Genomic DNA, 15,567 nt, shown 5'->3' on the forward strand with positions numbered 1-15,567 from the left:
TCAAAGACAACATAAGACATAACATATAATTAAAGATCTATTATTTTATAAATAAATATAAGATAAACAAGATACTTTCTCATAGACAATAATCACTCATTAAATAAATTTTATTTACATAAAAAATGATTAAATCATTTTCTCATTAATCAAAAAAATAATTTTTTCAATTTATTTTTAATATATCTTTGATCTTATAATAATAATAATAATATATTAAATATAGTAATCATAATATAATATAATATAACATAATATAATATATTATTATAATATAATATATTATTATATATAATAATATTTATATAATAAAGAATATTATAAAAAATATTGATAGATTTTAGTAATTTATTAAAAAAATAGTAATACAAAAAAATATGCATAATAAAATTTTAAATTATTTTTAATATATAACAAAATATAAATAAACTACCCAAATGTCTATTAAATCAAAGACAACATAAGACATAACATATAATTAAAGATCTATTATTTTATAAATAAATTTTATTAAAATAAATAAATTCTTTATCTTAAAAAAAAGATAGGTCCTCAAAATGATCAGACAAGGATCCTAGCATAAGCAATGATGATCAGCGCTCAGTTTCCAACCAATCTAAAATATAAGCAGCATACACGGTTAATTTACACCGTTTATACAACAAATGTCATTAACGCTTGTGAGATAAAAATTTATAGCCAACAAAGTTTAATGTAGGAACAATTGAACTGACAAACCTGATTCTTCCACAAAGATGCATGCCCATGTCAAAGATTCGGATCAAACAAAACAAAGTACCAAACGACTAAATTCAAAAACCCTGATCAACAAGATAATCACCAAGCCTCTCAACAACCATGTTGCACTGACCAGGAGTCATTGGTTCATCATATATGCCAATGATCAAGGCCAGATTGGTTTTCTTGACAGTGACACCACCAGAACCCTGAAAGATTTTTTTAAAGAAAAACAGGAGCAAAGTCAACCACAAATTAAGTAATTCAAATAAAGAGGGGACGTGCTCGATATGAAATATGGCAGCTCCATTTTGCTGCCCATGGAACCATACATCCACTTTTAAGTGAATTAAACCCAATTCAGGTCCAGTCATCGCCTTACAATTTCTTATAAATGTTATTTCCTCTTCAGTGAATTAAACCCAATTCACGTCCAGTCATCGCCTTACAATTTCTTATAAATGTTATTCAGAATATCAGCAGCATTTTTATGCATGTAGATGGGTGATAAAGGGTACTTCTCTCACAAAATAATTGTAGCTATGAACACAAAACTATAGACATTTCAGATGCTTCAATGCAAGTTGAGATTTATGTATGAGTAGCTAAAACTTGTACAATCGTGAATAATTAATTACATGCAAGTAAATTAATATTCAAAACAAGCAACATTTTAAATCCAATTCTAAGGGACAAGCACAAAAAATATACAAATCAAGGTGCAGAATGGAAAACACATCCTTGTTTTGCTGAATCCTTCATGGCTTATCCCTAGAAAGCATGATTAACTTTTCAAAATGAAAAAGCGCTCTGACTGTTGGAAAGGGCACTAGGCAATGGTGATGTTAATTTGGTGGCTACACCCAGCAGTCATGGGAGAAGCTTTACAATTTATAACCAGGTAAATAACAAGTTGATATGACTGAGTTTCTCTTGAGCCCTTATTTTTTTCAAAATCCAACCATCTATTGCATTTTGAATGACTTATAGATGCAATCTCATCAAGAGAAAATCACATTTGCAATAGAGAAACAAGTTGCTTACAGCCAAAATATGGACTGGTAATGTCTAGCCACACCAACATGCCAATAAATGCGAATCATGATCCAAAAGCTCTATTCTAAAATGTAATCCATGTGACGCCCGCGTGCATAAAGTCTGATGACTGTACCCTATAGGATCAACATGGTCCCCCATATACAGCCAATCCATGCAGCAGTCTGGAAAGCACCAGTATAGACCAAGACGCCCAACACAGACAGCCAAAGCGCTGCTGAATAACTGAAACCTGATCTTTTCCTTTTCTTTTTTTCTTGTGATGGATGAAGGGAGACATCTCCTACGATACTTTATTTCATTTTCTGTTTTTCTGAACTTTGCATATTTAGTTCTAATTGTCAATATGTATTTTAATTTTTTTTTAAAAAAAATATCAAATGCATCTGCACCCAAATATATACCCACATACCACATATGAGTTATACAACATGCCGTGCGGTATCCCAGCCACCCATATATCCCCATAACTAATGTTAAGCCAAATATTAGAGGAAGGGTTAATAAGATCGGGGCATCGACAAATCATGTAACATTCTTTCCTGATTTCTTCTAAAAAAATAATATCTAACATAAAAGTGAAATTTGAAAAAAAAAAAAAAAAAGAAAGAAAAAGAGTTACACTCATGCGAATGAAAGATAAAAAGCCATAAATATAAGAAGGCTAGTTTCCACCGTCATAAACCCATATAAAGCATACCTATTACAGTTATTCCATACGTTAATATACTACTTATCAATCAAATTATCTTTAATTAGGATATCTTAAGGGTAAAAAGGGCTAAATTTTAACATATGGATGCAAAAGAAAGTCCCTTGATTTTCCATGAACTATAAGTTTTTTAAAAAAATTCTTGTAAGTCAAAAAACCGTAATGACTTATTATCCAAATATGGAAAAGAACAAGATGGATGGGTCCTATGCTTCATAGGATTGCATGATCCACAGTATGGATCTAGCAAATACAAACCATATATGCACAAGAACAACATGCACATTATTTGAGATAAAAAATAATCCAGATCTTACCATCTAAATTATGCATTGTAACATTTCAAACGACAACAATCTCTTCAGCTGCTTTTTAGAACCCTAGCAGAATCTTAGGCTTTTGATTTACATTAGAAGCTCAATTGTCATAAGCTGATGAGATGTAACCATGGAGCAAGAAGTGGGATGATATAAGAAAATGGTTGGACAAAGTAGTTTCAATACCGAAGAAGATGCAGGATTCATATACAACTCTAGACAAAACCACCAAAAAAATGAAGATGACATCTATAGCGGAATCTTAGATTTGCAAGGAGAACTATCAAGGGCAAGGAAGAAATAAAAGATCCAAAGATTTTACCCCAGAAGAATCTTTGCATAACTTAAATGTTAAGCAATCTGCATTGTCCTGCTCATTTGTCATAGTGGCAGGAAGATGATCCAGTCTTTCATGATTTGTCACGTTCACCAATATGTCTCATCGAATAACAAATGCAAATACGAAACATAAGGCCGAAAATGACTTTTTTCATGATGCAATGGTCTAGCAACACGACACAGCATGATTGCCCTCCATCATATAAATTACTAAATTTGCCACATCCCGCAAGCATGGGTGAAGGTATTCAAATTCCACATTGCCTCTTAAAACCTCGAACACAGGGTTCTAGGCAGCCTAAGATGCACGGAGGGCATTTTTGGAAATAAAGATGGAAACATTCATGAGAGGAATCTCATTTTAGTAGTACAATAGTGATGCAGCCTCTTAGTACAATAGATGATTTGAACTGAAATTGTTTGCGTGGTAAATGATAGCAAACCTAGACACAATCCCAAAAGTACACCAAGTGGTGGCCAACCAGGAGAATTCTAGGGAAAGAAGGGAGGGACCAGTGGATAAGGGTGTTCAGACACGAAATATAGATAACACAGAACTAAATAAGCTAATGATCTGGCAACTTAAGTTGCCACACTGTTTTGACTAATTTAAACCCTCGAAATTACTAGATCATCTAAGTTGCCACACTTTACGAATAAAAGAGCACTAAAACTGAAAATTAAAGGCCTAAACAACTGAAATAAAGTTTAAAATCAATAATCTAGGTATTCAACAATTCACATGCATCCATTTACAGATCCAAGATGGAGATGAGAGTTCTAGACTGATTTTGAAACAGCTATTGACAGCTAAGATGCCCAAGAAAGAAAGGTTATTTATGGACTGGAAAGTCGATGCCACACAACATATCATTATTCATGAAACAAAGACACCAAAATGGGTGCTAAACACCTCTTTCCTTTTCTTGGATAAGATTTTTTTTTTTTTCCCGTCTGCAACATGAGGTCAAGATGTCTAGAAGTTACTAAGGCAGTTCACAGGCTAGATTTGCACATTGCTATGGTTCATCGAATCTATTTGGTATTTTGGTGGATTAGGTCCCTGCTGACATTGTAGTGACCCACTGTTTTCATAAAAGCAGATGGAATGTTTACTGCTTAATGTTCACAGAAACTCCAGCAGTCTGTAGGAAGTTCCAGCTCACTTAGGATTACAAAAAGGGGAATCAATTTTACGAGAATGTGGTACAATTTTTTTCTAAGCGAAGCTTTGACAATTTTGTTCGGCGCTTATTAAGTAACAAGCACCATATGGTTGTCAAAATGTTGCTTTGCTTACTTTTTCTTTTCTTTTCCTTTTCTTTCATGGATCCCACATCCTTAAAGTATGCACTTTAAATTGTTATTGTAGGAAAAGCTGTAATTTGAAATTTTATTTTAGCAAATAAGGACAAAAAGGAATCAAGAATAGAACAAAATGGTGTTGAACTTTCACAGGTGTGATGACCTTATAAAAGCCCATCATGTTTTTGTTTTATATTCTTTAAAATCTTCATAAGTTTCAATTGAAAACCGATAATATTAAAATCTGATATCAGACAAGAATCCAATCTTTTATCAGCATTCTGATAGACCGAATCACATATAGCAACCCAAAAGCTTCTTCATGCCATGTGTATTTCAGGATTGCCTTCCAATCAATTCTACCACCAGTGCATCAACTCCTCAATGTAAAATGAGTCTACTTGACTCCTAGGATTTAGTGTTTCACATTGTAGGACTGCTGCTGTCTATATTCTTGATGATTGTATACCTTTGCCTGCTCAATTTTCTAACCACAGTGTGATGACATATATCTACTTTCTACCTTCAGCCTTTAACCATAAGTTCCAGGTTCAAACACTTCTAGACACTTGTTTTATTCTTGATCTTCTTCATGCATAAAATTTAGATGACTAATTCCTACTCAAAAATAGATACTAATAGCACTATCCTAATTAATCTTAACTCTGTTCTGCTCACCAGAAGATTATAAAATAACAGACTGTAACAATTTATTGGCTCATAAGGAGGCAGAGTATTCTTTTCGTAATACAGCTTTTCCAATCTATTAGTATGAATTCAGACTTTGTAGGCTTCATATTTTCTAATTCTCCATAGTGTTGTCAAACTTATACCTACTTATGGTATTTCCATTAGGAGTGATTTGTTTGGTGTAAGGCATAGACTTTCAAGCACAGCTGCACAATGGCACATGTTTAAGTCCTGAGGTAGCCACTTTGAGGCACCCTCCCAAGACTCCAGACTGTCGGGAACATCACTAGGTAATGGCCTTTCTATATGGTGTTTTCATTGACATCTCCACTGTGACCCAAAGGTCATGGGTTCAAAAGAAGACTGGTTTATTCTTAAAACATGATTCTAAAATGCAATTAAGACTAAACTAAGGTCAGTTGCACCAAAAAATTGCCCAAATAGCACTACATGTGAATGTCTATGTATATCATATACCTTCAAGTGTTACCACTTCAAATGGCTTAAAAGGATCCAGACAAACATCATTGCTCATGAGAATCATTTGACAAAATGCAAATGTATTTGGGTGATAGATAGCACATGGTGTCCTAACCTTCTTCCCTCGAATAACAGATCCTGGCTCACCCTGGATCACCATGTACTTTGTGCCACCAAGGTACAAACCAGTTGGTGCAAGGGATCCAGGCTCATCAAAGTCATTCATAATGGCAGTGATCTCCTCAGGCTTGAACTGCATCATCAGGAAAAAATAGTAGTAGTAAGAAACCAAGAAAGACAGCTATATATATAATATGATCCGGAATAAAATTTGCACGTGAACAAGGACATAACATCTCATTGTTTGCATATCATCTTTTTGGTTGTAAACCCGATTTTTGAGTAATAATTTTGTAAAAAAGAAGGGGCCAGGTCCTCTTTCTCATAAAACTCCATAAGCTGTTTTAATATGAACTCTTTTTATATTAGGTCTTTTGTTAACCAGCTTTTAGCCAAATGATATAAACCTCACCTTATGCAGGTCGATTATATGTGCAAACTGATCGAAATAGATGAAGTCAAAAGTAAAATTGTTAACCATGATAGTTTGATTAAAAAAAGAGAGAGAGGTTAAATTACTTTCTTTTTTTTAAAAAAAAAAAGAGAAAAAACAATCCTTATAAGTTGAAGTTGCACTCCGAATAAAAGGTGCTTACTTTGAATGTCTTCTTTTTCCTTGTTCAGTAACACATAATTGAATTACAAGTTAATTAAATAATCCCTGCATTGCATGGAATTTAAACTGAATGGGAATAAAAGCATGATAGCATATGAAAGCCCTTAAAGACCCTCCACCCCACTCAAAAAAAAAAAAAAATAATAATATATATATATATATATATATATATATATATTATATATATATATATATATATATATATATATATATAAAAGGAAAACAAAAATGCATGCACACATTGAGGTCTTCATATACAACGCTAATCTTATATCCACTATTATAATAAGAGGAGTTTTTATGACCAGAGTTTTCTTTGTGACCTAAATATCTCTAAGTAGCTAAAGTTTTTATGTCTAAATTGCCCTTCTTTGAATTCCAACACAACACATAAAAGAGAAATGTTTTTTAGTTTCAAAAAATTCAGCAATCCTCTAAAGTCCTATTCTAGAATGTGGAAAGCACCTGGAATGCAGGTCTATCCAATCACGATCTCTCAAAAATCTCAATGGTTTTTTCTTTCTGACTATTTTCAAATCCCAAAATTATTATAGCACATGCGGAACGCTAGTGAAGATGACTACCTGAGGCTTATAAGTGTGTTTTTTCCTCCACTGTTTAATGATCTGGATAATTTCATTTTCTCAGTTATTCCATGCGGTGCATTTATCCAACTAAGAAACTATCTGAAGGGATGTTCCCCCCACTGATGACAACAAATGCACAAGGAAAAAAGTATCATACACATATGCCACCTACTGAACTCAACAAACAACCTATATACAATATAAGTAAAAATGAAATAAGAAACATCTACAATGCAGCAGATACATATTATTTTATGATTCATAACATATAATCAAACATCCTTGTTACAGATCCTTGATAACAGCATTCCGAAGCAAAACAGAAAAGCTCCCGCTAACACAAATAGACTTCTAAAAGCATGAATTGAATGGTATGAATACATCCATGCTGAAGCCTGTAAGACATCTCAAAGTAATCATTTACGTGCACAGTGAACAGACAGATATATTACCAATTTATGTACAACCATATTCAGTGTTCCAGCATTATAATCTCAGAGTGAGGCAATCACAGTATGATTCACTAGTAGTAATTAATAGTAAAGTTTCTTATCAAAATCAAGTGTCTGGAAACCCACAGAAATATGAAAACTATAATAATCACACCACCACCGTAGAAGATCCTCCAAGATCTGTCACACAATCTTGAAGCCAAGATTTTGGCATCAAAAGACCTGATGGTGATTATAGTTAATGCGAGATTTAAAAACAAACAGCACCAACAACAAACACAAAAAAATGCCAATATATGAGCATAAAACAAGTGATTATTCAATGATGCGCCCTGCTACAATACATCTCACAAGAAGAAAAAGCAACTGTTCAAGAAAAACAACCAACGATACTTTCTTGAAAGCCTTCCATATCATCGAGTCAAATATCAACATCATAAAAGCATTCCAAGAAATTCGTCCAGATCCTATGACAAATTCTAAGATGGATCCAGAAAAATAATACATAAAAAAAGAAAATATTGATCTCGGACGGTGCGTCAAATACCACCGACTGAGATCAAGAACCATCTTCCCCTTCCTCACCCAAATCAAACAAGAAGAGGAAAAGAAACACCAACGAAATCAGCGTATCAGATCAAGAAACCATGATAAAGAACAGGAAAAAAGGAAAGTAACAAACCACTCAAGAGAGGGAAATTAGGGGACGGTGGCGAACGGAATCAAACCCCATATAAGAAAGATCTGGTTGGAATCGAGATGTATATACCTGGGGAAAGTTTGCCATCTGGGCCCAGACGCTGCCGTCGTGGCCGACGATGGCGGCGGCCGTGAGGTGCTGGCCGTCGATCTCGCACATCAGATGATCGTCGACGTACGTCTGCCACGACATCTCCTCCTCCTCCTCCTAGTACTTTTCCTCTCTTCTTGCTGCTGGTTCTCTTGCTTCTCCTTCCGTAATCTCTCGGCGAGGGTTCGCGCGAGATGGATGGGTGGGTCTCTTGCTTTCAAACGTCGGTGGGGGCTTTTATATCCCCAGAGGAAAAAAAAAGGATCCCCAGGGGTTAAAGAAAATGAAATGGTTGCGTTGCGGCACCGAAAATGGGACCAGATATCGTAAGGTTTTTCTGAAACTTCTGGAATTTAGATACGAAGAGGTGGGCCTGGTGGCTCCCTAAAATTTAACTCTAATTGAATAAATGTTCTTGGCGTCCGGGAATACGTGCTCTTCTCGCTTTCAGTGAGCTCGCCGGCCGCAATATTCTGCTGCTCGAGTACATGTTTTCTACTGGTTTTAATTATTTTCTTTTTTTTCCCCTTGCAATCCTTTTATATGAAATTTTTTAAACTATAGGCATGCATCAACAGTGGTGCTAAAATTGGCTTTTAAACTATAGGCATGCTCACTCTATTATTTTGAAGTATTACCTTGCACACAAATCCGCCTTATCTAACCCATAATTGTTTAATTAACCACAAACTATATCCATTCCAACCATCTAAATTGCTTTAGCTTCATTGTCTTTGCATTAAGCGTACTTGACCTGAAACATTATGTACCAACCCTATTATTTTATTAGTTTGTAGATGAGTATTGTAATTTAATTTTCAACTTGGATTAACGGCCCATCAAATGTGAGTCTAACATGTAATTTTATCGGATATGGCTTGACTCACTATTGTGATTAAGCTTTTCAAATCTTTTAACCATTTCAAGCATTTTTATAGTTTTGAACAACTCATTATGTGATTACTTCTTATATGCATGAGTTTGAGAATGTTGATAAAAATTACCTTTTCCTTCTCGTTGTTTACAAACATTGGCATCTAATTTAACCAAAATTACTAAATATTAGAATAGACAGGATAATTAATATAGATTTAGTTATTTTCTAATATCTTAACTATTGTATGTCAGTCAATATATCAAGATATCTTGGACAATAAAAGTCAATCAGCTCTTCATCTCACTTGCGACGGATTAATATCTCGATCTATCTATTATGTATATATAAGTGGAGGTTCTGCTTGCTCCAAACTCATTACTTATCAAGTAGACACTAATATTAATAATAACAATCAAATCTTTCTTATCATTAATGAAGTGAAAACATACATTAATTAATTACAAATCCTTCTTATATTTCATATTATTATTAATGAAGAGAAAGTCATATGTTAATTAAATCAATGAAACAAACTAGCTGATACTAAATGTTATTGCAATTACAAAAGAATTTATATAATAATTGAAATAAATATATCTAAAATTTATAATTTCTTTAACATGATATATGAAATATAATAAAAAATATAAAACAAACATATTTTAAATTCATTATAAAATATATTTAATAATATATAATAATTACATCTTCATGATTTAATTTTAACTCAAACTTAAATCAATCTACACATCCATGGCTTTGAAATTTATTATAATCTATACTCTAGCTTGCACATAAGTCATTTCACAACATGGTTTCAAGCAGCATTTTAAATATAATTTATTATATTATTTATTATATTCAAAAATAATTTGAACATAGATAAAAATCCATAATTTCTTTAATATAATATAAATATATAAAATAAAGTAATATATATAATAAATATATTTTAAACTTATTATAACAATTCATTAAATATTATATAATAATTATATGTTCATGATTTAGTTTTGATTTAAACTCAAGTCAATCGACATATCTATGGCTTTAATTTTTTTTTATAATCTCTACTGTAGCTTACAGATATATCATTTACTTCGTGGTTTCAAATAGCATGTATACAATATCATAATGATACCATGATGATTTTGATAAACCTACATAATATTTTGAACATAATTTATTATACCACTTTATTATACTATAGAAATAATTTAAAAATAAATAAAAAATTCATATCCACACATCGTGCAAGTTATATGCTGGTTTTATATTGTGTCCGCTATATTTGTTGTCTTTTTGATATGCCAAATATTATTAGCAAGTCAAAGCATCTCTATATCTGGTAGTTTCAATTTTTCTTGGTCTTTCATCTCGATTTAGAAAATAGCACCTTTTCCACATTGGCTGCATTAAAACTAGCTTAAATATTAAAAAACCCTAGCAATGACAGAGAACTGCAATTTGCATTAGAGCTGTAAGGGAGTCCATCGCAAATTTCAGAACTATGAATACAATTAATAAGAACACTTTAATTTTTTTCCCCAATTTGTGGAAACTTAAGTGGCCTCTCTCAGTGGTGATAGACAGGAACGGGTCGGAGAGTGAGATTTAAAGCTGGGTGGTTTTTGCACCTCTCTTCCCTTATCTTTAAAATAAAATAAAATAAAGAAAAGAAAAAAACCACCCCTTCGTTAACACGGTTGGGGAGCTACCGGCCTTCCTCTTTCTATACATCGACCTCTCCCTCCATCGCGACCTTCCATCCCTGTTGTTTCAATTGAACTTAGTACTTTTTGATCAATTAGTTGATACATGCTGAAGTATTCGGAAGAAGCAATGTCTTTAAGTTGGAGATACACCTCACCAGCTCGTGGTTATTTCTCAAACATGCATTGATCTGATATGACTAAAATAAATACCACAACTAACATAATTCATGTCAGTGCAGACTCAGTAAACTTGGACTCATGTATTAATTGTCTCGATACATGCTTTTAAACCATTTCATATTTCCTCCATTTGTTCTGAAAAGACATGCAACACCAATATTATAACCACCCAAAAAGAATAAGAATCTCTTACTATGTAGCAAAACAATTTGACAACTTTAGGAGATTACGTAGTCCAGAAAATCTGACACCAGAAAATACGTGCTCCGATCATAATTCCTTCATCAAGCACCCAAATATGATTATATTATTTTCTGGTTATCATCAGCCCCAGGTTGCGTGGCCGTGAAAAAAATTAAAAAGAAAGGAAAAAAAAAAAAGTAAAGCGTGGGAAACAGCTCCAAGGATAAATACTATATGGATTGGTGAACTGTTGAGAAACAAACAGCAGCAAGAAAGCACAAATTACTATAACTAAATATGGATGAGAATTACATTTTAACCTTCAAACACGCAATCCAAAGACACTTATCAGGAACATATGACAAAGAATATGACCAAAACTTACAACCTCATCCTCTGTCCACAAAATTATTGCCTCAAAACAGAAATGGCAATTGTTAGTTAATGATCATGGAAAATGGGTACTAAAAATGGGGGAAAGAAAAGAGAACTGACATCTGCAAGGACTTGAAAAAAAAAAAAAAAGTTCAACTGTAGATTACATGCCCTGGTCGATAAGGTAGTCGCCCATTCTCTCAACAACCATGTTGCACTGCCCTGGAGTCATGGGCTCATCATAGATACCAAAGATTAGTGCCTGGTTTGTCTTCTTAATAGTAATGCCACCTGACCCCTGCCATTAAGAAAAGCACTTTAGTTAGGGTGGTAGGACTTGAGAAAGAACATGAAGAGAACCAGGTAAGGACCATTAAGCAAGAATAATTAATGGGCAGATTAGATGCGTGGATAAGAAACCAACATATCATTTTTTTGCAGACATTAAACTCCTTTTCCTTTACCATGCATGGAAATGATCAGTGGAATATATTTGATATGACATTGGAGGATCAGCTTAATTATTTGATCGTAAACAAAAATGGAAAAAGAGTTACCTAAGCAAAAGTCTGAATGACTGAGCCATGGTATTACATTAACAGAAAATGTAACAAGCATTTCAACTTCGAGCAAGTATCATATACTACCACCAGGATCATGCCTCTGTCTCTTTTTACCATGCGAACATGGGGGACAAGCAATGATCAATGCTACTCGATCAGTAGAAAAATAGGAAATAAATCATGCTAATTTTACATAACCAAAGTGATATATACGATTACAAAAAATTGTTCGTTAAATCTATGCAAGATACTTCACCATGCAGTCATGTAATATCATGGCAGTTTTAACTCCCAAGATATACATTGAATACCATAGCCATATACCTCTTTGTTAGACCTAGACCTGAATAGAGGAATACAGAATCAATGTATAAATGGACAATGGTGCACAAACAAATGCATCAAAAGTTTGCCAATGGCCTAGAGTTTCCCTGGAAGTTACAGTTGGACAAACGTGCATGGGCATTCAATGATGGCAATAAAATTTTGAACTTGATATCTCGGAAATGATACTTTAGAAAGCTGGTTAGTGCACTGGTACTCCAGTATGGAGGCAGATGTTATGGGCGACCATGTATATATATGTACTAAATTCCCTGTGGTGTCTCGGGATAGATCTTACTTGTTGCTACTTTCATATGAAGAAAATGTCATTGCCAAAGAAGCATATAAGCAAGTTACTTACTGCTATTACTGATGACCAGGATAAGCCGACATTTCAGTTCCTCAACCAGATTTTGTTCTCTGAATTAAAAAATTCTAAATCTATAACCATAAGGACCATCAAAGATTGAGTTCCACCCAAAAAAAAAAACTTCAACTATAGGTTTCAGTGAATTATTAATAATTAACTTATATGCTAGAAATATTTTCATTATACTTTAAAAGTGCGCAACTATCGTCAAATGCATATGAAGAATATTCCTCATGCCAGGTGGTGTGGGGATTGACAAAATTAATGTACTTGTTGCCAAACATGATGGATTGATTGATCATGGACTTGCTAGGTAAGTGATTGTAGACCAGTGAACTTTTCTATGCAATTTATGAGTGCCCAAAATATTATCCTTTTCTTAATAAGCTAGTTCCTGCCAATATATATGGTGCAAGAGAACATTTGAACAATCCTAGTTTTACTAAAACTAACTGCAGCACCTACCACTTAAATAATATATTTTATGCGCACGAAGAGCTGCACCAGATAAGAGAGACACCCACTTTTCTGTTAAAGACAAAATCTGGGCAAAAGAAATTTAATAGAAATACGCCTGAAACGTTTAGAACATATGCCTCATCTTGTATAAACTGTCAATTTTTATGTATACCATAAGAAAAGCTAACAATGAACTTGCAAACAGTAAGATGGCATAGAATCTTCAAAATACAAGACTAGCAGAGCAAAGAAAGCCCGAGAATATTCGGCATGGAGATAAGAAACAGGAAAAGCATATGATGCATGAAATGATCACCTTCTTTCCACGGATAACTGATCCAGCCTCTCCTTGAATTACCATATACTTTGTTGATCCAAGAAACAAGCCAGTGGGGGCTAGGGACCCCGGCTCCGCAAAATCATTCATAATATTGGTGATCTCCTCAGGCTTGAACTACAAATGCAACAAAAAGTGAACCAGCCCTTAGTGAATGCAATAAAGTTTTAGTAAAGGACAGTATTCAGCAATTAACAAAACAGAAAAGTAATGCCAATTTTCCATCAAAGAAAGAAAAAAGTAATGCCAATTCAAAGACAAACCAGTTGTTTGAGAACATGTGTAAATTATGGAGAGAGAGAGAGAGAGAGAGAGAATGTCATAATCAGGTCTGAAAAAAATTTGTGAGAGGGTCATATTTTATCCTATGGCTGATTTATAAGAAACCAGAAATTATATCTTCCACTTTGTTATGAACAAAAATAAACTTCCTATGTTAGCTAGTTACGGGATAGCACTTGAGAGCTGTGAAATATTGTAATTGTCTGTGAGCATGTGAAAATCCAAAAATCCCATTTGGAACATTTTTAAAATTTTCTTTTACTATATATAAAAAAAGAAATCTTAGACTCAGTCAAAAAAGATAATTATGCTATTAGATTTCCTTCTAAAAACATGAACAAGTCAAATTAGCCGATAAGAGACCAACAGTAACCAGATCAGAGAATGGACAACACCGCAAAAATTCAACTACATGATTTGCTACAAGTTAAATCAATTAAACAAAACCATTGCATGCAAAATTTTAATCAAATGCTACAAACTGCAACGGAACCGTAAGAATAATAATCATAAACCTCCCATCATTACCATTATCATGACACACTCTGTTTTCTAAAAACCCAATAGAGATGGGTAGGGGAAAAAAGAAAAGAAAAAGATGTATACCTCTGGAAACATATCGCTCTTGGCCCAGACGTTCCCATCGTGTCCGATAATCGCCGCGGCGGTGAGACGGTGGCCCTCGATCTCGCTCATCAGATGGTCGTCGACATACGGTTGCCACGACATCTTTTGTTCTTTGTATTCTCTCTTCGTCTTCTTCTCTCTCTTCTTGGCTCTGTCTCTCCCCTTGTATTGCTCTTGCTTTCACCTTTCTAAATTTGGGATTTCAGAAAGAGTAGTAGTAGGGGACGGAGACCGCATCTCGGCTGTTGCTCCACCACCCGTTCCCCCCGATCGAACACGTGTCCTCCACGTCTGCCTTCATTTCAGGGGTGCAGGCTACGCCTTACACGTTCCACGTACTTGGTCAGAATTGCCCAACAACTATTTCAAGTGGACGGTCCGTTCTGTCTCTTGACTGCAGTGCATACCTTACATATATTTAGGAAGCAGTCTTGCTAAAAAATTCAAGAAGCAAATTGCTTTTTTTTTTCCTTTTTTTTGTCTACTGAATTATCTATAGAAGGCGCATGTCAACGATATTGGACTGATGCGAAGGCAGAACGAGACAACAGCCTGAGATCGGAAAGAGTTCCCGGAGAGCCATTACTTGCTAAATACTTCATTTCAATAAAACGGGGCCTCAAAAAAAAAAAAAAAAAGGTTGAATATAAGTTCACTTGTGGTCTGCATCGTGTTGTGAAAATTAAATCCCCATTTGATGTTTTCTGGTGCCTTACGCAAATCCTTAAAGTTCAGCATGCAAGCAAGCCCAATGTTAAAAATTTGTTTCCACTCTCTACGTACTACAGCGAATCTAAACTGCAACCTCCTAAGGAATAGCATTTAAAGGACGGATGGTGATTGCTAGTAGTTAGGGCAGAAGAAGGGGAACGATGATACTTGTTTACAATTAGGGCATCTTCTAATTTAGATCTGTTTGCTAGCTAAGTAGGGTAGGAGGGGAGATCGCATGATGAAGCCCACGCTCCACAGGCCAAGCACCAAGGGCCCAGGGCATTACGGCATTAACAGCTGCAATTTCCTTAGAAATTCTGCTCCCATGGACTATCATTTCGTGGAGAAGCATAACTACT

At 34.3% G+C, this 15,567-nt stretch overlaps 2 protein-coding genes across 4 annotated transcripts; both read right to left on the reverse strand.

Annotated features, from left to right (window-relative positions):
• Positions 1-604: 604 nt before the first annotated feature.
• LOC105040515 (profilin) lies at positions 605-8,554 on the reverse strand. Of its 2 annotated transcripts, none has more exons than XM_010917070.4 (3): positions 8,182-8,554; positions 5,635-5,890; positions 605-947 (listed from the first exon to the last, which is right to left on the reverse strand). In XM_010917070.4, exons 1-3 carry the CDS (start codon positions 8,302-8,304, stop codon positions 889-891), a joined length of 438 nt encoding a protein of 145 aa, XP_010915372.1. In that variant the 5' UTR covers positions 8,305-8,554; the 3' UTR covers positions 605-888. The 2 variants fall into 2 exon arrangements, with proteins under 2 accessions (XP_010915372.1, XP_010915373.1); XM_010917071.4 differs by having other exon boundaries at positions 5,753-5,890; positions 8,182-8,511.
• A 2,867-nt stretch (positions 8,555-11,421) lies between these two features.
• On the reverse strand, positions 11,422-14,857 carry LOC140856646 (profilin-like). 2 transcript variants are annotated; one of them, XM_073254671.1, is made up of 4 exons: positions 14,474-14,857; positions 13,565-13,702; positions 13,255-13,317; positions 11,705-11,830 (listed from the first exon to the last, which is right to left on the reverse strand). In XM_073254671.1, exons 1-3 carry the CDS (start codon positions 14,594-14,596, stop codon positions 13,258-13,260), a joined length of 321 nt encoding a protein of 106 aa, XP_073110772.1. In that variant the 5' UTR covers positions 14,597-14,857; the 3' UTR covers positions 11,705-11,830; positions 13,255-13,257. The 2 variants fall into 2 exon arrangements, with proteins under 2 accessions (XP_073110771.1, XP_073110772.1); XM_073254670.1 differs by lacking the exon at positions 13,255-13,317 and having other exon boundaries at positions 11,422-11,830; positions 14,474-14,838.
• Between the last annotated feature and the right edge of the window lie 710 nt (positions 14,858-15,567).

Source organism: Elaeis guineensis, chromosome 3, assembly GCF_000442705.2.
Source record: "Elaeis guineensis isolate ETL-2024a chromosome 3, EG11, whole genome shotgun sequence".
In the NCBI taxonomy this organism is placed as follows: domain Eukaryota; kingdom Viridiplantae; phylum Streptophyta; class Magnoliopsida; order Arecales; family Arecaceae; genus Elaeis; species Elaeis guineensis.